The sequence below is a fragment of the Penicillium diatomitis genome (genome assembly GCF_028827545.1).
Source record: "Penicillium diatomitis strain IBT 30728 chromosome Unknown utg000001l_segment0_segment0, whole genome shotgun sequence".
Lineage (NCBI taxonomy): Eukaryota > Fungi > Ascomycota > Eurotiomycetes > Eurotiales > Aspergillaceae > Penicillium > Penicillium diatomitis.
This window is the reverse complement of record NW_026623173.1, coordinates 1,491,572-1,517,800: the sequence shown is the minus strand read 5'-3', so window position 1 is coordinate 1,517,800 and position 26,229 is coordinate 1,491,572. Positions and strand designations below refer to the sequence as shown.

Here is a 26,229-nt window from a genome sequence, read left to right as displayed (position 1 = left end):
CGTCAATGGATGTGACATTTAGATTTTACATTTCTTTTTTTTTCCATCGAGAGTCACACATCAATTGTTGGATCCTGTTACGCCCAATTCGAGAAGAAATCAAAGTTTGTACTCCTAGTCGTGAAAGCACGCCCGAGGTCCGCCAGGTAGATGTACAACATGACCTTGGTATGCCTGGTGGACAAGTGATTGCATCGGGGGTGCTCTGCCGAGTCGGAGACCGATATCGCCGTATATCCGAGGTGAACCACCCAGCCGAATGAAGGGCGAGCCTGGCCTGGTCTGCTTAGTTATGAATTGGAGGATGTGATGCGCTAAGCTCGTTTGAACCTCCCTTATGGGTTTCCTTTAGGTAGTCAACAAGAGCTGGGCGAAGATTTAACCCCGCAGTGATCCGAGAGGGGTTACACGGGTATTCGTCAAGGCGGTCAAGAATTGCAATTGGGCTGGGAAACATTGAGCGCTGGAAAGAGGTACAGGTAAGACGTAGGGAATGGATTTGCTGAAAGGCAAAGAAATCCGACTTCGTATCATAATTTAGGGGTGCTTGATGCACAGACTGTTCACTCGTTGCATCTAGGCTGTAGCTGGTACCCCGATCGTCATCACCGATGGAGCTCCCGAGTCTTGCAGAAAGATGTTATGTCATTTCCCCTCCTCCCGGTAGCCGCCCGCTTAGGCAGGTGGGGGATGTGGGATGTTTTGGTATGGTTTGGCCCTTTTCCATCGACTTCCATCTGCAGCGGAAAATCGTGGCCGCTTCGTAGTCCCACCATGTACCCGAGCCGTGTATCGGCACGGTTACAGATTCCACTTTACCGTACAGGAGCTGGTTGGAGAGTCACGTTCAACTTCATCCACCTTATTATTGTCCCATCCCCGCTGTCCTACACATCCTTCCTGGAGTTTTTTTGTTCTCTCCTATCCTGTCTGATTGATCACTTCGGTATCCCCAATTTTCATACCTCATAAATCCATCCACATAATCATCAAAATGGTCAAGGCTGGTAAGTTTGCCTTCCTCTGCTCGGTCTGGAACAGGCACCGATTTTGAGTTCTCTCCCTTGGCTGTTCCCCATGGCCTCCCCGCACCCTTCATTGGCTCTGAGTTGAACTGCACGATCGGCCGAGGACCCCCGGGATGAGCACATTTGAGCACCTTGAGAGCTCCCTCAGCCCTACCGGCAGGTCCTCGCGAGCACCAAGCTCTCCACTGAAGCTTCCAGGGTGCCTGCAGTCGGTGGGCGTCACGGGTGGAAATGCATGGTCACTGGATGAGCAAGAGGAGGTGATCTCGATTGAGTCTCACATTCCATGCACCCGACCCTCAACGCCATCTCGCAATCTTTGAACTTGTCACCTGATCAATTACATTTCGAGTGCTTCCCATCAACATAAACGCTAATGTCCTCCCTCAGTTGCTGTCGTCCGCGGAGACTCCAAGGTCTCCGGCACCGTCACCTTCGAGCAGGCTGACGAGAATGCCCCTACCACCATCTCCTGGAACATCACCGGCAACGACCCCAACGCCCAGCGTGGTTTCCACGTTCACCAGTTCGGTGACAACACCAACGGCTGCACCTCCGCTGGTCCTCACTGTAAGACCCCTTCCACTCTGGGCTGGCTCAGGTCTCAGGCCTCTACGTCGACGGATCACATACGGGCCAAGCAAGACACATCCAAGGCTCACATGAACTGATCAAATTCTCTTCGCTGTCATCTAGTCAACCCCTTCGGCAAGACCCACGGTGCTCCCGAGGACTCTGAGCGTCACGTCGGTGACCTTGGCAACTTCCAGACCGATGCCGAGGGTAACGCCGTCGGTTCCAAGCAGGACAAGCTCGTTAAGCTGATCGGTGCTGAGAGTGTTCTCGGCGTAAGTTGGGCCCATCCTTTACACACCCACTGATCAACCAAATTGATTTGGATGGCTCACTATTGTCTGTGAACAGCGCACTCTGGTCGTTCACGCCGGCACTGATGACCTTGGTAAGGGTGACTCTGAGGAGTCCAAGAAGACTGGTAACGCTGGTCCCCGTCCTGCCTGCGGTAAGTCGACCTGATTCTCTACTGATTTGCCCCTTGAGCGCAATTCGCTGATGAAGTCCACAGGTGTCATCGGTATTGCCGCTTAAATAAAATCAATATCTACGAATTTCGTATATAGCGTCGGGTCTCTCCAGTCCCCACTTGCATCACGTTCAAAAATATCGTGCACGTGAATTTGGAACTTGGGGAAACTCTTCTCTATCATGACTAGATTGAATATGAATGACCAAACAACTCTGTCTCATGCATCTCGGGCTTAGTTCTTCGATCCATCCCGCTTGAAAGACTAATGGAAGGTTGAGCCATGGAGAATTCTCTTGGTTTCGCAGACCGAGTACGTAGACGTCTTCAAGTGTCACGCGCCCCTTGAGCAAGGGCTGTATCTGACAATTCGACCTCTTCATTGCAAATGACACGTATGAAGGTTGATCTCCAGTGGGAAGAACCTTCTGGGCGATGCACAGCTGGATGCCAGCGCATCCTGGATGTCATGAATCGTGCTGAACCCTACAACGTTGCGATTTCTCCCGCCTTGCCCATCTCACTCTCTTTTTTCTCTCCCTCTCGACCGGCATCTTCGCTATGTAGCCATCTCGTTCTATCATCCACAGTAACTTTCTCAATGTGGACACGACCGTGCTTAAATCCTACAACTGTTTCCCGAGCCATGTGCGACTAACCAAACATTCAATCAAGTGTATATCTTTCCTCTTTGTGAAACTTTGGAAACGTCCCGATACTGCAGACAGGTCACACAATCCATCGGCAAAAAGCCTGTAATGAACCCAGCGAGAATGCTCTCGGTCATCGCTAGTCAAACAACAAATTAAAGACTCGCCTATCGCCGTGGCTCAGAGCATTCTTCCTATATTCCAGACCTTAGGTACACATTCCATGGATACATCATGATTCAAGTCGCCAGAGTCGATATTGTGGACTGTTGACGGAGATCAAGCCTCGCATCGCATGCAAGTAAAAGAGAGACGCCCGTTAAATTTCAGGTGGTGAGACACAAGAAAATAGAAGACGGATGGGATATCCAGAGTACAGAAAGAGGGGGGGCACCTCCGGACGATAAGTAGAGGATAAGTAGAGGGTAGAAAGCCCTCTACTTACTTCAGCTCGTCCTACCTTCAGATTGGGTAATGGGATTTGCAGAGGTAGGAACCTTAACACCTTCAAATCTCTATTGCACCTCTCCTAGAACTGGCACTACCGTTGCTAGTGTGGATGTCGAATCGTAGGCCTTATTGAATGCCGCGGGCAGGTAACTTGATGGAACGGCTGTGAACAGATTGTCATGTTGATTTTATTCTTTGCAAGGGGTTTCTGAGAGTTTCAAAGACGGGTATGTCTCTCTCCTGGGGAATGTGATCATGTTACCATGAGCTAGATACCCAACAAGGAGATGGAATCTCTCCCGAGCTCAATGTTTCTCTCACTCTTTTCAGAAATTACCCTTGCCATTGATACAGCCCGAGAATCTGATCACTGATCGAAGCAATGAGAGTTCTCTCTGCGGGTCTCCCTAGCTAAAGTGCCAAGCCAACAACATTAGGCATGCATACCCCAGTCATGGGAACTCAGACAGGACTTAACTTACAAGGTTCCCTGACACAGTGACTATATTCGAGATGTCTCAACCTGACTCGCAACCTTGAGCTTTCTACCATCCCCGATAAATAGCAAACGGCTCGTACATTAGGGAATTTGAAGTTGTGAAATATTATGCTCAGTATCTTATTTCCTAATATTCTGGTTTAATCGTTCGTGCAAATTATATTTACTGTCGGCTGAGATATACGTCAAGCCCACGGAACTATTTTTCGGAGTTTCGACGCGTAAAGCTGTCGTAGTAAGGCTGGAAGACAAAGACACCATATACGTTGATCATGTATCAGTCATTACATGCTGACATCAATCTAGGAAGCAGGCTTCGTGGCTAATGAGAGAGTGGTCGTTGAATGTCGAGAAGAAGTACGGGGAAATGATACTGTTCAAACACTTAGAAAGCGGATTCATTGGTGTCCACGACGTTGACCCAAACCTGATTGAACCTGCAAGAATCTTCTCGTCCACTACAAGGGGAATATATAATCAGCAAAATCTCCCCCCAATCGTTCCTTCGCCCTCTTCTCTCCATCATCATCACCCCTTCGGACGGCGAGTCTTTGACTCAAACCAAACGACCCTTCGCGGACTATGACCCGACTCAATGGATCACACATGGGGTAGTGACTTCACTCAAAGCAGGTGACCTGACTCAAGGCACGTCTCCAACATTCGAAGCCTTTCCTCGTCTCTCTAGAACTGGCACCCTCTACCGATACGAAAACATTCTGCCAGCATGATCGGACCAACCAGCGAGAATATTCTCGTGTATTTCTAGATCAATATATAGACGTCGAAATTTCCTGGGACGGTCTTTCCTCCTCTTCTCTCCCTCATCACCCCTCGAGCTATCACCATTTGGCTGAACAAATTGCTACAGCCAAGTAGGAGAGAATCTCCCTTTTATGCCTCGCAAACGCCTCTGCTAGCGGTTCACCAATGAGGAGAATTTGGAATCTATACTAGGATGAGCATCACTGTTCCCGAGAAATGAAAATATCATCTTGGAGCATCAAGGGCTTCTGAGCATTCGATTGCTATAAGTGCGAGGATGAAGGATGAGTCACTAGAGCGCAAAACAGGGCTTGAGTCTAATTCAGGAATCAAGGAACAAGAGGTCTTGTACGACCCCTCTAGTATGTTCGAATCCATAGCTGAATAAATACATGTAGGATGCCAATGGATAGTAATACCTACCAAGTAGGTGGTTCTAGCACAGTTGCCCGATAAATTCATGCAACAAAGACCATTGGAGCGAGGGTGTATCTGGAGGTCGACAAACGACTTGCGTCAGTTCTGATCTCACATCCCTGACTATCAACCCTCGGATTAAATTTCATTTGTGTTACACTTTTCAATCGCATTCGAATCGCCGTGTGAACTTTCGGAACCATTGATTTCACGGCATCTCCTTTGAGCCAACCCGCAATCCGTGCGTGGCTGCGTGGTCCGTGTCCCCAAGTCACTAAAGGCCAAGAGTCAAAGCCTCGCAGCTCCCGTCTAGACCGCTTTCCCCACAGACAGCGGCCACGTTTCTGCTCCGAAGCTCTAATGATTTCGCCGCAGTTGCCCCCTTGGTTTCTTTTGATCCCTTCACCCTATCCTCATCTTTGGTTCTTTGTGCGTCAGTCCTGATATCACTCTCTAGCTGAGGCAGTGGTCTTCAAAAGTTCATTCGCAATGACGTTTGAAGCCCGTGTGAAGTCGGTCCTCTCAGGCGACACTGTAGTGTTGTCCAACCTCACAAACCCGACACAAGAGCGTGTCCTCTCTCTAGCTTATGTGTCTGCGCCACGATTGAGGAGGGAAGGCGACGAGGTATGTTCTTATGCCTGCTTCTAGCATGCAACACTCCGTTTGCTGCATTACGCCCTGCTTTCCATTTCAATTCCATCTCCACCCTTTCACATGTTTAGGGGTCGCGTGCTCAGAAATGATACCTATGCAATCAATTCTGGAACGCATTGGCTGATGCATTCACACCACTTTAGCCTTACGCTTTCCAATCTCGCGAGTTTCTCCGTGAACTGCTTGTCGGCAAGGTCATCCAATTCCACGTCGTCTACTCCATCCCCACCGGTGCCAAGCGGGAATATGGTATTATCCGATTACCTGGGTTTGATGCACAGCTCCCCGATATCAGCGTGCAGGAAGGCTGGAGCAAGGTCCGTGAGGAGGCTGGAAAGCGCAGCGATGACTCCGAAGAGACCCTGGCGCTGCTGGATCGGCTCCGGGCCCTTGAATCACTCGCTCAAGATGAGAGCAAGGGTCTCTGGAGTTCCTCAGACAAGGGTCTGGTCGACACCACATACGAGCTTGCCAATGGACAGGAGCTCGTCACACAATTCAAGGGAGAGCAACTGGAGGGTATCGTTGAGAGGGTCCTGAATGGAGACCGCGTGGTGCTTCGTCTCATGGTCTCACCCACCGAGCACATCCAGACTGTGGTGGCTGTCGCTGGTGTTCGTGCTCCTTCGGCCAAGCGTACGACCGCCGATGGTAAGGAACATGCTGCAGAGCCCTTCGGTGATGACGCTCAGCAGTTTGTGGAAACTCGGCTGCTCCAGCGTAAGGTCAAGGTCTTCCTGCTTGGTGTCACCCCACTAGGCCAGTTGGTCGCGACCCTCCTTCACCCCAACGGTAACATCGCGCGGTTCCTCCTTGAGGAGGGCTTGGCTCGCTGCCAAGACCACCACTCGGCCATGCTTGGTGGAGACATGGTCCTGCTTCGCCAGGCCGAGCTGAAGGCAAAGAATGCCCGCAAGGGTATTTTCACCAGCCACGTGGGACCCAAAGGCACGGGTGCCGCTGCTCTGGACTACACCGTGAGCCGGGTTCTGAATGCCGACACTATCTTCATCCGCAACAAAGCTGGCCAGGAGAAAAAGATCAGCCTCGCTAGTATCCGCCAACCCAAGCCTTCCGATCCCAAGCAGGCTCCGTTCGCCAATGATGCCAAGGAATTCCTGCGCAAGAAGATCATCGGGAAAAATGTGAAGGTCACAATCACCGGCAAGAAGCCAGCTAATGAAGGCTATGAGGAGCGTGAGGTGGCTACCGTTATCCAGGGTAACACCGACATTGCATTGGCCCTTGTTGAGGCTGGATACGCTTCCGTAATCCGTCATCGCATGGATGATGATGACCGATCCCCCGACTACGACTCTCTCCTCGTTGCTGAAGCCGAGGCTCAACAGGAGGCCCGTGGCATGTGGTCACCTAAGCCGCCCAAGGTCAAGCAATACCAGGACTACTCTGAGAGCGTGCAGAAGGCCAAGCTCGAAGTCGGCATCTTGCAGCGCTCTAAGCGTGTTCCTGCCGTCGTCGACTTTGTCAAGTCCGGTTCTCGTTTCACTGTCCTTGTGCCCCGTGAGAACGCCAAGCTGACTCTGGTTCTGTCTGGCATCCGCGCTCCCCGCTCCGCCCGTGGCCCCAACGACGTTGGTGAGCCCTTCGGTCAGGAAGCCCACGATCTTGCCAACCGTCGCTGCATGCAACGCGATGTTGAGATTGACGTGGAGACGATCGATAAGGTTGGTGGATTCATCGGCACCCTTTATGTCAACAAGGAGAATTTCACCAAGGTTCTGCTTGAGGAAGGGTTGGCCACCGTGCACGCCTACTCCGCCGAGCAGTCCGGTCACGCCAACGAGTACTTTGCGGCCGAACAGCGTGCCAAGGATGCCCGTAAGGGTCTCTGGCATGACTGGGACCCCAGCAAGGAGGCTGTGGCCGAGGACTCTGAGGCCGCGAATGGCAACAGTGATGAGACCGCTGCTGCTGCTGTTCCAGCTCGTCGCAAGGACTATCGTGATGTCATGGTCACCCATATTGACCCCGAGACTGGTCGCCTCAAGTTGCAGCAAGTGGGCAGCGGTACAAGCGCTTTGACTGAGCTCATGAGCGCTTTCCGCGCCTTCCACATCAACAAGGCCAATGAAACCTCTTTGCCCGGCCCTCCCAAGGCCGGCGACTGGGTTGCAGCCCAGTTCACCGAGGATGGCCAATGGTACCGCGCCCGGGTCCGCCGCAATGATCGCGAGAAGCAGCAGGCCGAGGTGCTTTACATCGACTTTGGCAATTCCGAGACGCTGCCCTGGAAGGCCCTGCGTCCTCTGACACAACCTCAGTTCTCCGCTCAGAAGCTCCGACCCCAGGCCATCGATGCGGTTCTCTCCCTCTTGCAATTCCCCACCTCCCGAGACTACATGGATGACGCCGTGGCTTTCCTCGGTGACCAGACCTTTGATCGTCAGCTGGTTGCCAACGTCGACCACGTGGAAGCTGATGGCCTTTTGCACGTCACCCTCCTCGACCCCTCGGTCTCTAAGAATCTCGATCACAGCATCAATGCCGATGTGATCAGTGAGGGCTTCGCCATGGTTCCCCGTAAGCTGAAGGCCTGGGAACGCGCTTCTACCGAAACCCTGCAGCACCTGCGTGAGCTAGAGGACGAGGCTAAGGCTAACCGTCTGGGGATGTGGGAGTACGGCGATCTGACCGAGGACTAAATCAATGACTCCGATATCATTGAATACTCCGTGTATTTTCTCTTATGAACCATTTCCGCAGGGCATCATTGCCTTTTGTGTGTACAAAACCTTGGGCGGATCATGAAGATCCGGGTCGATCTCGAAGCAAATTTCTTTACCTTTTTCAATCTTTACCTTTTTCAACGCGCGATCAGTGGTTACTAGCCTTCACTTTTTTTGCAAGCACTGTTGATCAGAGTACCAGCTCGATGCTTACAGATCCTTAAAATTCAAGCATTTTGAGTACGACAGTCGAGTCAGGTGGTACCTCAACCTCGTAATCTCAGTCTCCTTACATGATCTAGTTCTTTGAGCCCGGTGCTCATACTACCGCTACACCAACTACAGCAACAGGATCCTGTCCTTCGGGAGTGGATCGGGTCAGCCGCGTTTCACGATACACGCGATAGAGTTTCTTCCCTTTGATTTGGTCGGCAGAGGCGCAAAGAGCATGGACAAGAAAGATCCGGACCATCTGCTCTAGGACGTGTAGATCATTGGACAAGAGACAGATTCAATTAAAGTGGAGTGAGTCAAGCGTGAATGCATGCGCCTTCCAATTCTCGATATGGCCTCGCCAAGGTCATCGTGCGCATGACTTTCCATAGCTGTAAAGCATTCTGACTTTCGGAGGGTCTTGACGTGCTGTGCAACATTGCCCCTGAACAGAGCGACTGTCACAAATATGAGCGGTCAGCCGTCTGATTGATAATCCAGCAAGTGAGAGCCGTGGCACCGGAAGGCGTTCGTCCCAAGGTTCCTGACCAGAATTTGTTTTTGTGGCTGACCGCCCGATAGCCCATCCGCCATCGCCGACGACCGTCACTAGCGTCATCTTCATCGGATTCGAGACAAGATCAGAGAAGACGATATTGACGACTTCGATCGGGTTTCTGTGTTTCCAAAGCTGAACTGCGCATTCGCTCGCACAGTCGTAAAGAAAGCCTTGTCTCTGAACCTTTTCGATTACCACCGTCAACATGCTTTGGCGGACCAAGTCCCACCACAGTGAGACGTCGGAGCAGGACCTCTCCCGCACGACGTCAGCAGCGAAGAATGATGCGGCTGCGTCGGCATCCCAGGCTGCGGGCACGGCATGGTTGGCGGGCCATCTGCATCACTTGACGCCGGAGCAGGAGGCGAAGCTTGAAGAGTTCAAGAAAGTTTGTGCGGAGCACAAGTACTATACCCCCGCTGTTGTGGCCGCAGATGGCGTTGAGGCTTCGCCGGCGAGTCATGGAGATGCGACGATGCTGTATGTTTGAATTCTGTGCTCTTGTTACCTCAAGATTTCCTCTATCAATTTTGTGCTCAAATTCTAATACACCTGTTACAAATGCGACGGTTGGGCTAATCATGATTTCTTTTGTTTAGGCGTTTCCTGCGAGCCCGGAGATTCGATGTGGAAGGCGCATGGGGCCAGTTCAAGGACACTGAGGATTGGCGCAAGGAAAACGATATCGAAGATCTCTATGCGAATATTGCAGTGGACAAATATGAGGCGTCGCGACGAATGGTACGTACTCTGTGTCCGACAATTGATTCAAGTGGCCGAGGTTACCTGGCTCACATATTGACACTCATCTCTCTCATTACAGTACCCTCAATGGACTGGTCGTCGCGATCGCCGCGGTATCCCCATTTACGTATTTGAAATTCGTCATTTGAACTCGAAACAAATGGCTGCTTATAACGACACGATGAACTCGGCCAAACCCGAGACACACAAGAAGTCATCCGTTCCTCCGCGACTTCTGACTCTGTTTGCGCTATATGAGAACCTTTTGAACTTTGTCATGCCCTTGTGTTCGGCGCTTCCACGTCCTAACCCGGAGACCCCTATCGTATCGTCGACCAATATCGTGGATGTGAGCGGCGTGGGACTGAAGCAATTCTGGAACCTGAAGAGTCACATGCAGGATGCCAGCGTGCTGGCCACAGCTCATTATCCGGAGACGCTTGATCGGATTTTCGTACGTTCTGCCATAGCTCTGCCTCGCACTTGTCCTTGCGTGGACCTTGACATCAAAACTAACCGTACGTTTCATTTCGTAGATTATCGGCGCACCTAGTTTCTTCCCAACTGTCTGGAGCTGGATCAAGCGATGGTTTGACCCCAACACCACGTCGAAGATCTTCATTCTTTCAGCTGCTGAGGTCAACTCCACTCTGACCTCCTTCATGGAACCCAGCAGCATCCCCAAGCAATATGGTGGTGAATTGGAATGGCAATGGGGAGAGATGCCCAACCTGGATGCGCCAGCCCATGAGCTTGTTCACGACCTTGAACAACCCGCAGCTGATGGATCGTCGAAGAAGGAGCTTCTCAAGGGTCCAGTCCTCTTCAAGGGGGACACCGTTGAAGTTTTGGGTACAGTGGATGGCACACCGCGCCGAAAGACCATTCCTGTGCCGCAACCCCAAGGTTCGACTCAAGCGACTCAGGTCCCCGCGAGTACTTCTACAGCGCAAGCGAACGGCGGTGCGGAGACCACACCCAACCCTCCGGTTGTCGAGGATGAAAAGACGGTCTTGGACAACGCTCCCGTGAATGCGGAGGAACCCCAGACCACAACTGCCGCCGCATAGAGATATGAAATACATGCAGGTCTGGGCATCTTGTCAATTTCTCAATCCTGGCATCGATGCTCGCCTATTGATTGGTGTGTACATTCGAGCTCCGTTACGGGGATGCAGGTGCAGATGACTTTGCTGCGTAGACCGAGGCTTGTCCGGGTCAATTCATCATCCCGTTCCTTCTTATTGATCTTTGATTCTCACATGTGCAGAATTACACAATTTCTCTTTATAGACTGTCATTCCCCACTTGTCTTTATTCCCCTTGGTATTTTACCGACTGATTGACATTTCTGACATTTCTTCTCTTACCCCGGCATATATCTACGAGAGTGAGGCCGGGGGCCTTTCTTGAGCATATTCTTGATGTTTTCACACCCTGTCTTGCATTAATGAACGAGGGTATTTTCGGGCCTTTTTCGATCTTCTGGAATTTTACATTTCAATCCAGCACATCAATATATTGCTGAGCACATGTATGATCTCCCGTCATCTTTCCATGCTACCACCTCAGACGTGCTCCATGTCAGGGGCCATGATCTAGCTACTGGACGTAGGCCTCCGGATTTTAAGCCACGTCTCGACGAGCCAAAGCCCACATGGATGCGAAGCGAACTTTCGATTCCATATTGTGTGGCTGGCCCAGATCTTGGGTGAAACTTGTTATTGAAGGTTTCTAGACTATGCGCATCTTCTTGCCAGGGATTCATAGTACAGAGTACAGACTAGTTTAACAGCCCTTCTGACTTTTTACGCGAGCAGTTATCGATTCGATTGAACAGTGAATTTCAAATCTGAAATTGCTGCTTTCAGTGATTAAGACCCGCAAAACTTCAAGCTGCTCTTCGCTCGTTGAACCTTGAAGTAAAACGGGCATGAGATGCAGAAGGGAAGCAAGTGAAGGTAATATGGAGGGCCGCCTCTCAGCCGCTTGTCAGAGCGCCGTCTGATTCCTGATCCAATCAAGATACGCCGCGGTGCTAGCATAAACACCATCCTTATTATGTTTCCCACATCCCGGTTCCGATGAGACCACTCCGACCTGCTTGCCCGTGCTGGCATCAACGAGTGGGCCACCACCGTCTCCATCACAGGCACCCTTACCACCGGCTCGCACTCCAGCGCAGATCATCTTATCATCAAGCGGATGTTGATCAGCGTATTCTTTGGCGCACTTTTGATGATCCACAATGTTGACGTATGCAACCAAGAGATTCGAAGGCATGGAAGCCCCTCCGGGAGAAGTGGTTCCCCAGCCAGTGACGGAACATCTGGTGCCGACCTGCGGTGTATCGTCGGTCGACGATGGCAATTTCACCGCCGCGACCCTGGATCCGAAGGTCAGGCTCGAAGCGAGCCTTAGAATCGCCATGTCATTAGCAATGGACTTGGCATCGTATCCGGCATGTGCAATGACCTTGGACACTTTAACGAATTGGCCGCCCGAGTTACGATCCAACGAGCCCGCGCGGATCCTCAAGCGTTGGGCGGTCAGCCCGTCCACGCAGTGAGCTGCGGTCAAGATGTGATTTTTATCGATGATAGAACCACCGCATCTGTGAGACGAGGTTTGGACCGAGACTTGATACGGGAATTCGCCAATGGCGGCATGTTGACCGCCGACGATGTCGTCGTTGGCGAGAGTCAATCCGACAACTGAGAGAAGCAAGGTGGCCACAGTGTATGTTTTCATGGTTGTGTTGGGTTCACACGACGATTGAAATTGATGATGTTCCTTGACAGCGAGACGGGGCCGACGCGAAGGACGCCCTCTTAAAGAACTGGCAATCCATATTGTCCCCAAAGAGTTGCTCGGTGTTTTCTCTTTCACTCGACAGATTAAAGCCAGGGGGGGTAATTCTTCAGAAGAAAGTTTATTGACCAGCCCTTGCAGCCAAGCTCGCCCTGTTCAAGTCGACTATGAATCAGACTTAGCTGCACAGACAAGGGGTCTTGAAGACTCGTCGTCCATATATGTACGCTTGATTGTCGGGAGATCTTCTCCAGTCTTCCATGATCGACATTCTGGGTCTGCAAGGTAGCCCGCTCCGAGCTGGACCGAGCCCCTTCGATAGCTGGAGACTCTATCACACGAGTTTCAGCTCATCTCATGGCGCTGGACAGGATATATGATTTTCCGTGTGAAGATTGCAGTGGAACGGAGGAGGGTCGCTCGAGTCTGCCCTCCAGGAGATGGATGCGTGGCGGTTGCTCACAAGAATTTTCGTTTCTCTGAGGCTGCTCGGCGTATAGAGGTCGTCACATGTCTCTCAGAAGTTGACCACGTTGGAAGTTACTTCAGATTCATGGCCTATCCGCATCGCTAAGGGCAAACCATGATCAATCCTCGCCGACAAATGTTGGGTAGGTATGGGATTGACCGATTCAATCGACAATTGTGTGGTTACCTTGCTGATATGACTGGAAGAATTACAGAAAATTGAGGGCCCGATATGGGAGAGTAGACGAAGCGATTCCAGACTGAAGAAATGTTGTTGGGGAACATCACATGACCGGATCGGCCGCCTGAGGCCCATCGGGGCATGTGAACCCAACCTGTTCCAGAAGTCAGGTCCGCTTCAGGTACTAACCTTGAGGCCAAGGTAATGTGCTTTACCGAAGAAGTTGAGTGGGCTATCGGAGAGAGAGAGAGGTGTACCAGCAGAATACCTAACCTGGCAGGTCCGCAGACGTATCTGGACCTTTTGGTGTGACAGATCATCGACGGCCCGACACTTCAGCGCTGAATCTCGTGCGACATGTTCCACGTTTCTCGTACGACACATGGATCGACGGTGGAGAACATTTATAAGGGCGGGCTGTCGACGATATAGCCTTGACATGTCCACTACTGTAGGAGTTGGTGGAGCACCGCACTGACTCCACACATTGCGGCGCAGGCCAGGTTGTGCCCCTGTTCCCACTCTTTTGTCCTCCACTCACACCACGGTTGGATGAACTACAGTCTGGGGCCCCTCACCCTCAATTTGATGTCATTCATCAAGGATCCAGGGCTACCTTCGGGACCGGTTTGATCAAATCCCTCGTGATTGTACGCCAAAATCTGCATGCTGTTATTCTTAGGAGCCCGACTCACATGAAGACAGGGAAAGAATAGTGAAAGGGGAACCAAATGAGCGTGCGATCGACGTCATGCGCCCGGTGCCTTTGAGCCCCATTCGGATAGCTTCACTTGTGCGGAGGCGGAGAAAGTGGAGATTCACATGCCTCTCCGACGACACCTCGAGGCAGTAGGACCGTAGGACGCATTTTTAGAGCGCCTCTGCAGATGTCTAAGGATCGACGCCCGTCGGCCGACTGCCTCGTAGCCGAACAGCGAGGAACGATGGCCCGCCCTTTCCCCAAGATCGAAAGGATCGGCATGTCTGCCCGCTATGGATGGCGCTAAGGTGAGTTAGATTGTCAATATTGTCCGGGGCTTTGGGCGTGATTTAAAAGCACCAGGAGGCCCAAGGGTCTTTCGGACAGATTTGGTTGTTGCTCGTTAAGGACTTTTGCAAAGGTTCGCGATTCAATATGACGACCGAGCGAAATCCCAAAGACTCCATGAAGTCAACCTGGCGACTACAGGATCGCTCAGGCTGGACATTTCACCACTGGTTCTATGAGGTGCTTGGCATTCATCCAGAGCACCTCGATGCCGATGTTCCTGTCCATGTGAAGGAAGATGCAGTGCCATACGTTCCCGACTGGTCGATGCATCGCTGGGTGCTCACCCACGCCGTGATCCCGATCCTTTTACAGCACGCCTTTGTGCAATATACGGGCCACAATCTCGGCCCGATCGGTGCATTCATACTTTACAGCATCGCCTTCAAGGCCATCGCCATCCACGAACTCCACGTGCTCCGACGCCTGGGGCACACCCATGGCTTCCTAGATGGCGACAAGCATGCTCGAGACGGAGTACCCGACGTTGGCGTCGCCAAAGTGGTTCGGTCGCTCATGTCGACGTCGACTTTCCGGCCTATGTTTACCGTCTTCTTCGCCTATCGGACGGCAGAGGCACCCTCATCCATGAGCTTTGCCTGGCTACCGCTCGAGATCGGTCTATATGGCATCATTCTCGACTTTTGGTTCTACTGGTATCATCGCGTCATGCATGACTTCGACGGTCTATGGAAATACCACCGAACTCACCACTTGACCAAGCACCCGAACCCACTGCTCACTCTTTACGCCGATACCGAGCAAGAATTCTTTGACATTGCCGGTATTCCCCTGATGACTTACTTTACTATTAGACTCATGGGCATGCCAATTGGCTTCTATGAGTGGTGGATCTGCCACCAGTATGTCGTTTTCGCCGAGCTTGCCGGTCACTCAGGTCTTCGTGTCCATGCCTCTCCGCCCTCAACCTTGAGCTGGCTTCTGCGATGGTTTGATGCCGAGCTCGTCATTGAGGATCATGATTTGCATCATCGTAAGGGATGGAAGAAGAGCCACAACTACGGCAAGCAGACTCGATTATGGGACCGTGTCTTCGGCACCTGTTGTGATCGGATCGAGTCGGTGCCGACTAATGTTGACTATGTCAATCAGTCTCCTATGCCGTTGTATTGATTGAGGCAGAGCTGAGAATGAAAAAGGAGAAACTTGTTGAAACGAAAGGCATTATGTCCATGAATTGATGATTGTGTACTGTGATATACAGAAACGAGAACTTTACGAACTAAGAAGCGCTCTCACCTTAGTGAGACTGACAATGATTCCGACTTTGGCCCTGGCTCTCGCTCACTTTGCCTAGATAAATTGTACTACTTCCCGATCGTCTATCTGTATGCTCCTCTTATGATGTAGAGGACGAGCAGTCAGAGTCACAAAGGAAGGGCGCCGTGCCGAGAACCTAGTAAAGGTTCGAAAACAGAAACGTTCACAGTCAATGAATACCTGGCCGAATGTATGTAGGTAGTGCTTGTCTAAGATGACCCACTCTGCCCTATCAACCCAGGATAATCCTCATTGCGCTACGCTCAATTTCAAGTTCCTAGTCTGCAAAATCCAGTCCGTTACGGTAATCCGTCAAGAAGGAGAAGCAACCGGAACAGAAAGAGTAAACCGAAATGAGCCAGACTTCGAGTTCGATGACGACTTGGAGGTACCAGGTAGCACCGAGCTCCATCTCCACTCCTTCGTTCCTGGTCTTCCAGTCTCTCATTTATTTCCCTCCAGGCAGACAGCAGGTGCAGGACCGTGAGCCTCACTGTTGCTCGAGTTGCAGCAGCACGGTTGTAGCAGAGTGCAGCGATTCTGTGATGGATTTCAACTGCTCGCTAACTTTCACTGCTGTCATCATGTCGGCGGAGGCTTCTGGAGGCTTCCCTTGCGCATCGATGACTGTTTGTAGGACCTGGAGAGTAGGGTCAATTGCCTCGTTGACTCTCTCACCCAAGATTTCATAGACATGGTCAAGCATCTGGGTGAATGCTTGACTCGCCATAGCATGATAACTTCTCACAAGACCGTCCTGCCCAGGACCTCCGCTGGTAACTTGGTCATCTATGGCCTTCTTACGTCGCTTGTCGCTACCACTTTCTGTAAAGGGACAACCCACGTGAGTCGCCATTCTGGCTGATTATACGAAACCTCCCCATGAAATCGAGCGCCTACCTCCTTGTCCGTTCGCATACTGATATGCGGGAAGCATAAACTCGGCAATGAAACACGTCGGTCTGTCAGCACTGACATCCATCATGTCACTCTGGATGTTCCTACAGTATATTTGTCATTTAGTGAGATTTCGAATCGGCAATTTTAGACAAAGAACGGGCAAACTGACTTGTACGCGTCTTTCACCGCATTTAAAGCTTTGTTGAAGCACGCCCAGACTTTGTCTCTCGTGAGGTCAACGTTCTTCAAAATGGCTTCGCGAACCTGGCCTGGAAAAGTCCTCGATCCTAGAATCTCAAAGTCAGGTTGCGGTGTCAAACTGCAAGTAACCAGCTTCATAGTGTCCGACTTACCCCGGAGCGACTTGGAACTGGCGAGCATAAGATCGTTAACCTCTTTCAACACTCTTTCCATTTCCTGATGAAACGCCTTGTGAAACGCGTCCCAGGCAGTGGTCAATGGCTCATTTCCGGGCTCGAAAAGCTCGGCGTTCCAATCATGCTCCCCATAAGCCGCTGATTTATGCTTCCCCTTTTTCCGACAAGCCGCAGTAAACGAACCGTGTGACCACTTATAACGGTAAGAGTCAGCGAAATTGCCTTTTCGATCGTCATTCCAGGGGGAGAGGTGTACTACATTTCGAACCCAGTATGAACAAGATAGCTCGCAATGCTCTTGCCATGCCTCGCTCTCAGTGTCTAAGCAGGTGTCAGCATATCGTACGCCATAGGTAGAAGGTATGCCATTGAAAGGTATTGTTACCGATCACAGTGAGAATACGACGTTGGAACATTTGTTCTAGTTCCATTCGACTGCTTTGCACAAGTCCACGATGTGTATCTTGGAAACTCTGCCCAAATGAAAGTCAACATCAGATAGAAAGTGATACGAAGAACCTCAAGCATGCTGGAAATGAAGTGTTACCTGCTTCAGCTTCCTTTGCATCAACGTGAGCTCATCTTTGATCACGGCAGCTTTTTTCTTGGAGGTGGTATCGTTCGCACCAACAACCCATAGTTTTGTGGAGGCAACAGCTGCGGGAATGTCGATTCTCAAGAATTGAGCAGCTTGTTTTTTCTGGGCATCTGAAAGAATTGATCGACAATGTTCCTGAAGCTCTGGGATTCCACTGAGCTTGATATAAGCTCGGCTCCTCTTATCATCCGCTGCGCAATTATCTGCGTAGAGCTTGTTGCTAACGCAGAAGACTTTCATGCCCCTGCGCGAAGGCATAATAGACATCTCCACCTCCGTGCGTTGATTGCGCTGAGATATTAGGTAACTCTCTTTCCTAGTGTTATACGATAGCATCAGCTGCTAGATGACGTCTCCCGAGTATGTCAAATGATGTACTTACTGATAGACCAAATCGTCCTCCTCCTTACTATGCCACAGGTCAGTACAATATTTAACTGTGTCTGGAGCTCGTGAGCAGATGCTGGTCTTACCCTAACTGACCGAGTTCCGCATAGAACGCATCTTTCTCCGCCCCCTTGGCTTTGTTGGCAAGGGAACCGAGAGTCTTGCGCCTCTCTTTAATTTGTTTCAGCTTCTCGTCCCAGGCCTGGGTAACCAAGTTCTGGCTGGCGTCCCCTCTGTCCCCTCCAGCCCCGGAAATTTCCTGTGAAATGAATATTGTCAGACCCGGAGCATCAACGTAAGATAAGCGGATACGCGCCTCTGACCGAGTCACAATGAGAATTGGCTGCATATTGGTGATTACTCTCCACTGCATTTCTTCGACGGTTTCATCGGCCTGGCACCGAGTCATTCTGGTCACATAGGCAAGGACATGACATTGAGACCGAATGTAGTTCTCGGAGGCTTTCTGCCTGGTGTAGTTAAGATCATGCATCCCTGCAAAGTGATATACAATGAATGCCAAGTCTATCAAGGTAGGAAGAAGGGTAGCTCCTACCTGGCATGTCTGCTAGAACCAGTCCAGTCTTCAATATCGGGGCATCGACGTACGCTCTGTATCATTTTCGATATGAGCACCTCGTCAGCATTGTTTTGGGGGAAGGGGGGGTTTGGAAGGACAAACCGGATTAATCTGACGAACGGCTAAATGGCAGGGAGTTCTCCAAGATTGTCACTTGTCAGCCGGTCCAAAAGCGCCGTGAACGTTTCAAAGTTCTCGGCGGCTTCCTTGTACCGTACAGCATCGGGGCCGCCCGGACGATGGATAAGACCTCGCTTGGCTTTCTTCAATAGTTCTGCAATGATCTTGCTTTGCGTATTAAGCCCATCACTAGTGTCGGGCTGATCTTCCTGTAGTAGGAACTCATCTGTCGGCTTTTGGCCACCTTTGAACAAGCTGTCGAAAGTTTGGCGAGCCGAATGATTCGCCTTCTTTAAGTAAACCATCTCCTCAGGCGTCAGTTCATCTTCGTCGTCTGCCCTTTCATGAATTTTGTCCTCGTTGTCATCGTGACCGAACTCTATTATCTCCGGGACGTTGTCGTCATCGGGCTTTTCTCTCTCGACCTTCATCGGCCTTTGGAGCCGAAAATGGTACTGTCGGACACTCTCAAGATGTTCTCGAAGAAGTTCTTGCATCTCATCCGCGCTCATATATTCCACCTCGATTGTGTAATTCTGACTGTGTTGTTCATCCAGAGCGCGATATTCAACGATGACGCAGGTACAAGCTGTAGCTCCGTCGTTCTAGAGTTTCTGTCAGTGATACATCGGGATTGTAACAAGGTGGAAAATGAAGCTTCGTTACCGATCGTGCGAGATTCCCTGCAGCAAGAATCGAATTCACCACTGTGCTTTTCCCTGGATTAATGTCAGCCACGAGAAGCCCAGAATAAATTCCATCGAACCCAAAAATAAATATTGATTCATGCATACCCACGCCGGTGTTACCGATGAGGCCGACTGTTCGCGTTTCGGGGTAACTAAAGCTGCCCAATTTCCGGACCATCTGTCTTAGCCGATGAAGCTCCGTCTTCGGGCCCCTGTCAAGCTCGGAAGCGCCCATGATATCGGCAAGCCGATTGAGCTCGTCCAGCACACCTGCCATCTTCGCCGGAAGCTGCTCGATGTCAATTTTTGGGTCGGATGTGAGGTTCCCAATCAAATCAACTGGTTTATGGCCAGCCGGCGGATCTGGCTCTGGAAAAGCAGAGTCCATCTTCGTGTTACCCTTTTTCTCTTCTTCTGGGACAAAAATTGGCGAAGTTGATCTTGACCGTGAGCTGACGCCTACATCAGGGCTTGGGCGCTCGACCATTTCAGTGTCTGCCGTGTCGGCCATTGCAACTTCCATGCTGCGCGTGAAGCAAACAGGACGCGGTATTTCTGAATCTTGGGTGTGTTACAAGTGAAGGTTTGAAGAGTTGGTTGATTCGAAGTGTGAATAGGACGTCTCTGAGTTCTAAAGAGTTCAGAGTCAGAAGAGGTGCTAGATTTCGGGGCAGCGACTTGTTGGACCATTGAGTGTCACCGAATTCAGAGTTCAAGGCCCTCGAGGTAAGGAAGATGGATATTTGGTCTGGAGGTAGTTCAGTTAGAAGATGTGCTTGAATTTGCGCCAGCGAATCATTGGATTATTGGAAGTCACTGATCTTAGACTTCCAAGACCTTCCGTCGAGCCCGGTGACGAAGATATTGGGCCTGAAGGATTTGGGTTAACAGAAGTACTATGATTCTTCGGTAGCGACCTGTGACCATTAAGTGTCACCGATGTCAGAAATTCTCAAGGCCTTCCAGGTAAGGAGAATATTAAATCAAGCGGTAGCGAAGTTATTCAGAAGAAGTACTTAGCTTTGTGCTAGCGACTTCTTGAGTCCTTAAAAAGTCGCCGACAGAATTCCAACGTCTTCGAGACAGAGAAGATATAAAGCCCCGCGGTGGTTAATTTAGAAGAAGTGCTTAACTTTAACTACTCAAAGAGTTACCAGTATTTATCTTCCGAGATCTTTGTGGTGTGGGAACTCTAGAGGCTTTTTCGCCATGAAACGTTCCTCGAGATCAGTAGTGGCTGAGAGGAGAAATGTTGATCTTTGGATAGAGACCTCTTGGTCACCTTGAACAGTAGCCGGTATTAGAGATCTGAAGGGTTTTCGACAGAGGAACTGCGTTCAGCCTTGCGGTGATTGCGTTGGGGGGGAGCAGCTCGATTCTTAGCCAAAGTCTCGGTTATTGAGGATGTGAAAAGACGTAGTGTTGGCAGCTCCTCGAATCATCAAGGAATCCAATTCACCCCACGGCCGAGTCGCTTTTGACGCCAGCAAAGTTCTAATGCAAGCGAGTATTGCCCAAGTCAGGGAGAGAAAGTCGACTTGGGTGAGGTGGACAGCCTCATACCCGTGAGCATAAGGTAGCTTGGGATGTGCCAGACTTGCGGAGAAAGAGTCGTTTCTGCAATCAAAACCTGCGACTCGTCGAGACACTCGAGCGATTGTAATCTAATTCCCCTAACATGAGTCTTGCTAGAGCAAGTGTAAAATCTAGGTGAGGCTGCAATGAAGAAGTTCCGTGACGATATTGTCATGTGAACAGAACGTCCTATGAGTAATTAGGAAAGGGCTCAGACTTAAGAAAGCTTCAGTAGCCGGGTCTCAGAAACAGTGCTGAGAGCTTCGTGAAGCCAGAATTCTGGGGCATTTTCAACATGAGTGGGGTTTTGATGTTAGCAGTCATTGCAGAGTGCGAGGTCGGGCCTGCAAGAGGAATTGAGACATTACTTAGTCCTCGACCATTTTCCGCCCAGATCACATAGTCAATATAGTCTGAGTAACTAACAGGGCGTGGTATGCGTTGAAGGATCCCTTGGGTAGAATAAAGGCGTCAGAACAGCCCTAGATCCGCGAAGTTCTTGATCGTGTGTTCCATCCGGTCGACTAGAATGCAAGGTGCATCGGAGACGCGGGGACGGCAAGAATGGCATGTGCAAAGAAAAGCGGCCCGAATCTTTGCCTACATTTCGAGGATTGCACCTGCTAGTTGGATCTGGATAAGGGAGGAAAGAGGGGAAGCAGGGCTGCCAACTCACGGTAGCAACCAAGTCAAGGCGACACCTAGGCAACGGGCAAGGAAAGAAAATGGGTAGAAGATGGACGGTGTGTTCCGTCATTGATATTTAAGAAAAGAAAGACTTGGTACAATCCCTGACAAGATATCATCTTATTGATCGTGTCTACGCATCGCTCTAATAAAGCTAAGTAGATTTCCACAACATGTTGACTTGTTTCGCTCGTGCCTTTGAAATCGTTAGTGGATGAAGTTAGAACAGAAGGATAGAATGGAGAAGATGTGGTGGGAAGACATCGAAATATTACTTACCATAGGAGCCAAGAACATAACGCCACCCGTCAGAGCGACGACGGTCAAGACAAGTTGCAACTTGGAGAAGCTTTTGCCCAGAATGTCAAAGGCTTGGCTTGGAGTGGCACGAGTACCAAAGATGTCGCCTCCGAAGGCAAAGATCAAGCTGGTACTCTCCAGGAGAGTAGGTTGAGACAATACAGTTTTAATACCTGCGACATCACGAGAGTGACTCAGGTACCACCGACCGTCAAACTCCAGGAAGGGAGCATAGCGGAACAGACCCTCTTCTGCCTCGGCAGAGGTAGGATCACGGTCAACAGGGCGACGGGGGTCCAGCACATGCCGGGGAATGCCAACAATGGCATTGGAAGAGGGCAAAACGCAAAGAAGCTGTCGAATTGTAATACCCTGGCGAGTCTGGGTCACAGCCATGTGGGAAATGGGTTCGGCAATGACAAATGACTGAGAAACAACGTGGGGAAGTGGGAGGCTATCACCGCGCTCATTATGAAGACTCGAGAAGTTCCCAGCAGAGCCCAAGGGGCCACGATCGTTCACGATGGGCGACTCGTAGAGCTCTGACACCACAAGCTGGTAACCCTTGGCGGAAGATTCTTCAAGTGCGTCCCCAAAGAACGAATAAGCGAACCAGTTCTCGGAGATGGCTGATGTGATAGGCTGAGTGGGATCAACGCCGGCACGGCTCACAGAGTGCAAGACCTTGCCAGAAACTCCATCCAGCAGATAGAATCCTGCGATATGTTCCTGCTCGTTCACAGCCGTCACCAGGACCAAGTTCGGATTGAGATACTTGTACAAGACAGATCGATCTCCGAGAACCTTGCCGATCGACGCAACAGGGTCATGTGACGGGCGGCTCACAGCCTTGACGACTTTCTGGCCAGCCGGTGGAACAAAGTCCCACACGGGGAACTTGCTGTCCTTCCGAGCCCATCCAAGCAGACGTCCATCACTGCTGGTGGTGACGAGGAAGCCACTCAGAAGATCAAGAGGCGCGACGGGGGTACCATCTCCACGAATGCCGATAGCCCCATTCTGGGCCGCCGATAGCCCGGCCTGCTGGTTGATGGTGGCAATAGTCTGTAGCTTCACATCCGTTGGGGGTGATTTGGCGAGGATCTCTCCAGTGGAACTGTTCACACGCACTGAGCTTCCGTCGCCTAGAAAAACTTCAGCCGAACCAGGATTCGCAAGGATAGCCTTGACATCCCAATCAGAGGTCTTCTCAGCCTGAATAGCCCACTTGATGATCCCATGACGCCCAGTATCAAGGGCGTAGACACGTCCCTTGTCAGTGGCCAGGATGATTGACTGAGCAACACCAAAGCTATCCAAATTAGAGACTTCGTCGCTGAGCATGCTGGTGACGATACGCTTGGGAAGGTCCTTGAGCCACTCGGGGAAGTACTGCAAATCACGGAGATGGCGCTTCACACGATGGATGTAGGCACCAACAAGACTCTCATGGCCCTCAATCTCAAGCTCATGCGCCAGGTCCTCCAGATCCTCCTCAACTGCCCAAGCCGCAGCAACCGTGTGAACCAGAGCCTCGGGACGAGTCCACTCAGTGTGTCCATTGCGGATCAAAGACCAGTCGCCTGATTCGCGAATAACAGCTGAGCGAACAGCAACAGTTTTACCCTTGGTGACAACATCCGCGACGGCATGCAGTGCTGGGTCGCTGGTGGACACGTCCGCCTTCCAGCGTCCCAGAATTCCGTGAGAAGCAGAGGAGACTACCACAGCCTCAGCATCGGTCACCCGAGTGAAGTAGACGTTGGCATTGATGTTGTTTGTTGCGACCACCGACTGACCCTGGAGGTAGGGGAGGTTGTAAGCTTTGGTGACGACGGACGACTTCATATCAACATGGTAGACCTCTGCCCAAGCACCACTCTTTGTTTTATAGTGAACCAAGAAATGAGCAAGTGAGTTCAGCTTCCGGGGAGCATGAACGGTGATCTCCCCGATATCAAGACCAGAGGCGTTATCAATCGGCAGTGAGGTAACGTGCTTCGTGCCAATAACGTTGACCTTGAGGGTTTTCAGCGACTTATCTGTCCACACAATTAGAGGAGAAGCGGTATTCGCGCCGACGAAGAGTATCGATTCTTGGCCGGTGACATCGCTCTCGGAGTTCAAGATTACATGGCGGGACTGGCGGCCGGTCACCGGATCGAGTGCAGTCACTTTGATCCGGTAGCCCTTCAACAAGGCGGGTTGAAGCGAGATGTAGAAGATCTCTGTCGGCGAGGACGAGACCTGGAATGCCATATCACCGCTGTGCCTTACTATCAGTAAAGTGTATTTATTAGCCTCGCAAGCGGCACGAACCTTGTATCCTTATATTCCCACTTGGTCTTTCCCAAATCACCGTCCAGCCGCCTCACCACTCCGGTCCCGTCGCTATAAGTCAAGGCAATCGCATCTCTTGAGTCAGGGCTTTCGCTAGCATCGTGTAGCTCGAGAAGCTCAAGATCTGCGACTGCACCGCCGTACAGTCGAGATTCCCAAATCAATTTGCCGTCCTGGGCACTCCATGACGAGATAGAATCACCAGCGGCGCTGACCACCGCGCTGTTTCCATCCAGACCCCGGAGAATTCCTGGACCAGTGGGCGAAGAGCTGAAGCGACCGAGATCTTGGCGCCAGATCAATGAGCCATCGCGAGGATTCACTGCGCCGACAATTGATTTCTCGGAGATTGTGTACAGGAGAGAGGCGTTCGAGGACGAGGAGGGCTTCAGGAAGAAAGTCGAGTCGGGGGAGGGCGCACCGAGAAGGGCATGATGGAAGTCAATATGATTAACCTCATCAGAAAAGATGGCCGCGACGGGCGACAAGCACGCGGCAAGGGGGAGGACCACTTGAAGCCGCATTGTGCTATGATCGGAGCATTTCAGGAGGGACGGTAGAAGATGAGGTGATGTTGGCGTCTAGCTTCGAGGGTGGAGTTGCGCGGGCGGTCTCCCCGGCCATATCGCTGGCCCACATGAACGATAAGAGTGCAGCGCTGCCCGTGCTTTCTCCAAACTTGATCGCGGGCATTTTGATGGTTAAAAAGGAGCTTTTGGCGCGTTGTGAGCATGTGACAGATCAGTATTTAGAGACATTTGCGACACATGTCACAGAGAGTTTGGAATGAACAATGTCCTCTCTAGAGCGTTCCAGATATGCGAATGTACCTTCTCAATAGGTTCCGTATATCTATCAACGCTGGCCATATGTTTTGACATCGGACATCACCTAGGTATGTATACCTAGTGGTATACCTACCTTAGTAATTACCGTACCTACCTACACATAAAGTTACTATGATAGGTGAGGCAGAGCCACATCCATACCTAACCTAGGCGTACCTACCTATTGTAGAGGGGAATGCTCAAGGCAGTCTGATCTCACCAGGCAGGTCGAGTCCTGAATCCTCGATTCCCTTCTCCGATGGATCTCCCGGATCCCATGAAGTCGTTCGATGATTCTCGGATTCCTTCTTGGATTCCTTAGGTGATCAAGTTGATTGACCCCCTCTCACAATGTCCAAATAGTCTCTCCCGACTATAAGGCCACCATCAGGCACCCGCACCTCTGCAAACCATCGGCTCTAAGTACATATAGCCGGATTCCCTACTACACTATCTATTGCGGATGGAATCTGGAAGCACTTCTCTTTTGAATAGGTACCTACTCTTAATAATATCCTGTAGACTGCCTCACTTCATGATTCCTTCTCCTCAGCAATAGCATCGACTTCAATCTCCACAAGCATCTCGTCATCCACAAAGCTATCTCTGACTACAATCATCGTTGCCGCCGCACCCACTTGAGGCCCGTTCTCTTTCCCCAGTGCTTCCCGAAAGGCCTTGCCAACCGCCCCGCAATCTTCTTTGCGGCTCACATACATTCGGCACCGCACGATGCTCTCGGCACCTTGCCCCCCGACACCCTGAATCGCTTGTACGATCTCTTTAAAGGTGACCTGCGCTTGAGCGTATGCATCCCCAGGGTATCGGACACGGGGTGCTTCGGGCGGCGAGTGTGGGTCCGCAGCTGTTGACCCCGAGATGAAAATGTGGTTTCCGTGTCGAACAGCTCGGTAGTACCCGAATTTGGCTTCCCATGGCGAAGAAGTGCTGTAGAAGCTTTTCTGTGCCGGTGATGTGTCGGAGACCATGGTGGAGAAGGATTATTGACGGATCTCCTGCAACCACAGGGACCTATTAATGCTGTTGTTAGGTGATTGTACCGCGGAAGTACAAAGAAGACTGGAGATACCAAATTCTTACTTTGCGTGAACGGTCAAACGCTCCTTGAGAGTTTAGTGTCAGAGAAAGTCCAAAATCTGGAGACGCTGCGAATTTTTTACTCCCTGCCGTGGCTGAAATGACCCCGCAACCCCAAATGAATTTCTTCTGTATGAGTCACTACTGGAGAATCTTCAAATATTGCAGTTGGAGTCCATGATGCCTTCGTGGAAGCTAAGGCTGGATAATCTGAAGCATAATTATTGGATCAAAGTATTTTTTTCGGTGGC

General features: G+C 51.0%; 8 protein-coding genes across 8 annotated transcripts; 4 read left to right on the top strand and 4 right to left on the bottom strand.

Moving 5' to 3' along the window:
- Positions 1-994: 994 nt before the first annotated feature.
- Positions 995-2,135, top strand: sod1 (superoxide dismutase SOD1; the record flags this gene model as incomplete). Its single annotated transcript, XM_056930060.1, has 5 exons — positions 995-1,007; positions 1,419-1,598; positions 1,725-1,876; positions 1,953-2,049; positions 2,113-2,135. 5 exons carry the CDS (start codon positions 995-997, stop codon positions 2,133-2,135), a joined length of 465 nt encoding a protein of 154 aa, XP_056794353.1.
- A 3,205-nt stretch (positions 2,136-5,340) lies between these two features.
- N7539_000455 (putative transcription factor (Snd1/p100)) lies at positions 5,341-8,171 on the top strand (the record flags this gene model as incomplete). The annotated part of the gene is made up of 2 exons (XM_056930059.1): positions 5,341-5,478; positions 5,652-8,171. 2 exons carry the CDS (start codon positions 5,341-5,343, stop codon positions 8,169-8,171), a joined length of 2,658 nt encoding a protein of 885 aa, XP_056794352.1.
- Positions 8,172-9,172: 1,001 nt separating this feature from the next.
- N7539_000454 (SEC14 family lipid-binding protein) lies at positions 9,173-10,781 on the top strand (the record flags this gene model as incomplete). Its single annotated transcript, XM_056930058.1, has 4 exons — positions 9,173-9,447; positions 9,567-9,708; positions 9,791-10,165; positions 10,248-10,781. The coding sequence occupies 4 exons, from the start codon at positions 9,173-9,175 to the stop codon at positions 10,779-10,781; spliced, it is 1,326 nt and encodes a 441-aa protein (XP_056794351.1).
- Positions 10,782-11,703: 922 nt separating this feature from the next.
- N7539_000453 (serine protease) lies at positions 11,704-12,462 on the bottom strand (the record flags this gene model as incomplete). Its single annotated transcript, XM_056930057.1, has 1 exon — positions 11,704-12,462. One exon carries the CDS (start codon positions 12,460-12,462, stop codon positions 11,704-11,706), a length of 759 nt encoding a protein of 252 aa, XP_056794350.1.
- A 1,844-nt stretch (positions 12,463-14,306) lies between these two features.
- On the top strand, positions 14,307-15,353 carry N7539_000452 (sterol desaturase family protein; the record flags this gene model as incomplete). Its single annotated transcript, XM_056930056.1, has 1 exon — positions 14,307-15,353. The coding sequence occupies one exon, from the start codon at positions 14,307-14,309 to the stop codon at positions 15,351-15,353; it is 1,047 nt and encodes a 348-aa protein (XP_056794349.1).
- A 637-nt stretch (positions 15,354-15,990) lies between these two features.
- Positions 15,991-19,674, bottom strand: N7539_000451 (uncharacterized protein; the record flags this gene model as incomplete). Its single annotated transcript, XM_056930055.1, has 11 exons — positions 15,991-16,325; positions 16,401-16,501; positions 16,570-16,687; positions 16,754-17,098; positions 17,163-17,250; positions 17,325-17,691; positions 17,758-17,784; positions 17,849-18,232; positions 18,526-19,067; positions 19,129-19,181; positions 19,257-19,674. The coding sequence occupies 11 exons, from the start codon at positions 19,672-19,674 to the stop codon at positions 15,991-15,993; spliced, it is 2,778 nt and encodes a 925-aa protein (XP_056794348.1).
- A 1,893-nt stretch (positions 19,675-21,567) lies between these two features.
- On the bottom strand, positions 21,568-24,577 carry N7539_000450 (uncharacterized protein; the record flags this gene model as incomplete). The annotated part of the gene is made up of 3 exons (XM_056930054.1): positions 21,568-21,609; positions 21,693-23,979; positions 24,033-24,577. 3 exons carry the CDS (start codon positions 24,575-24,577, stop codon positions 21,568-21,570), a joined length of 2,874 nt encoding a protein of 957 aa, XP_056794347.1.
- An 836-nt stretch (positions 24,578-25,413) lies between these two features.
- On the bottom strand, positions 25,414-25,869 carry N7539_000449 (YjgH family protein; the record flags this gene model as incomplete). The annotated part of the gene is made up of 1 exon (XM_056930053.1): positions 25,414-25,869. One exon carries the CDS (start codon positions 25,867-25,869, stop codon positions 25,414-25,416), a length of 456 nt encoding a protein of 151 aa, XP_056794346.1.
- Between the last annotated feature and the right edge of the window lie 360 nt (positions 25,870-26,229).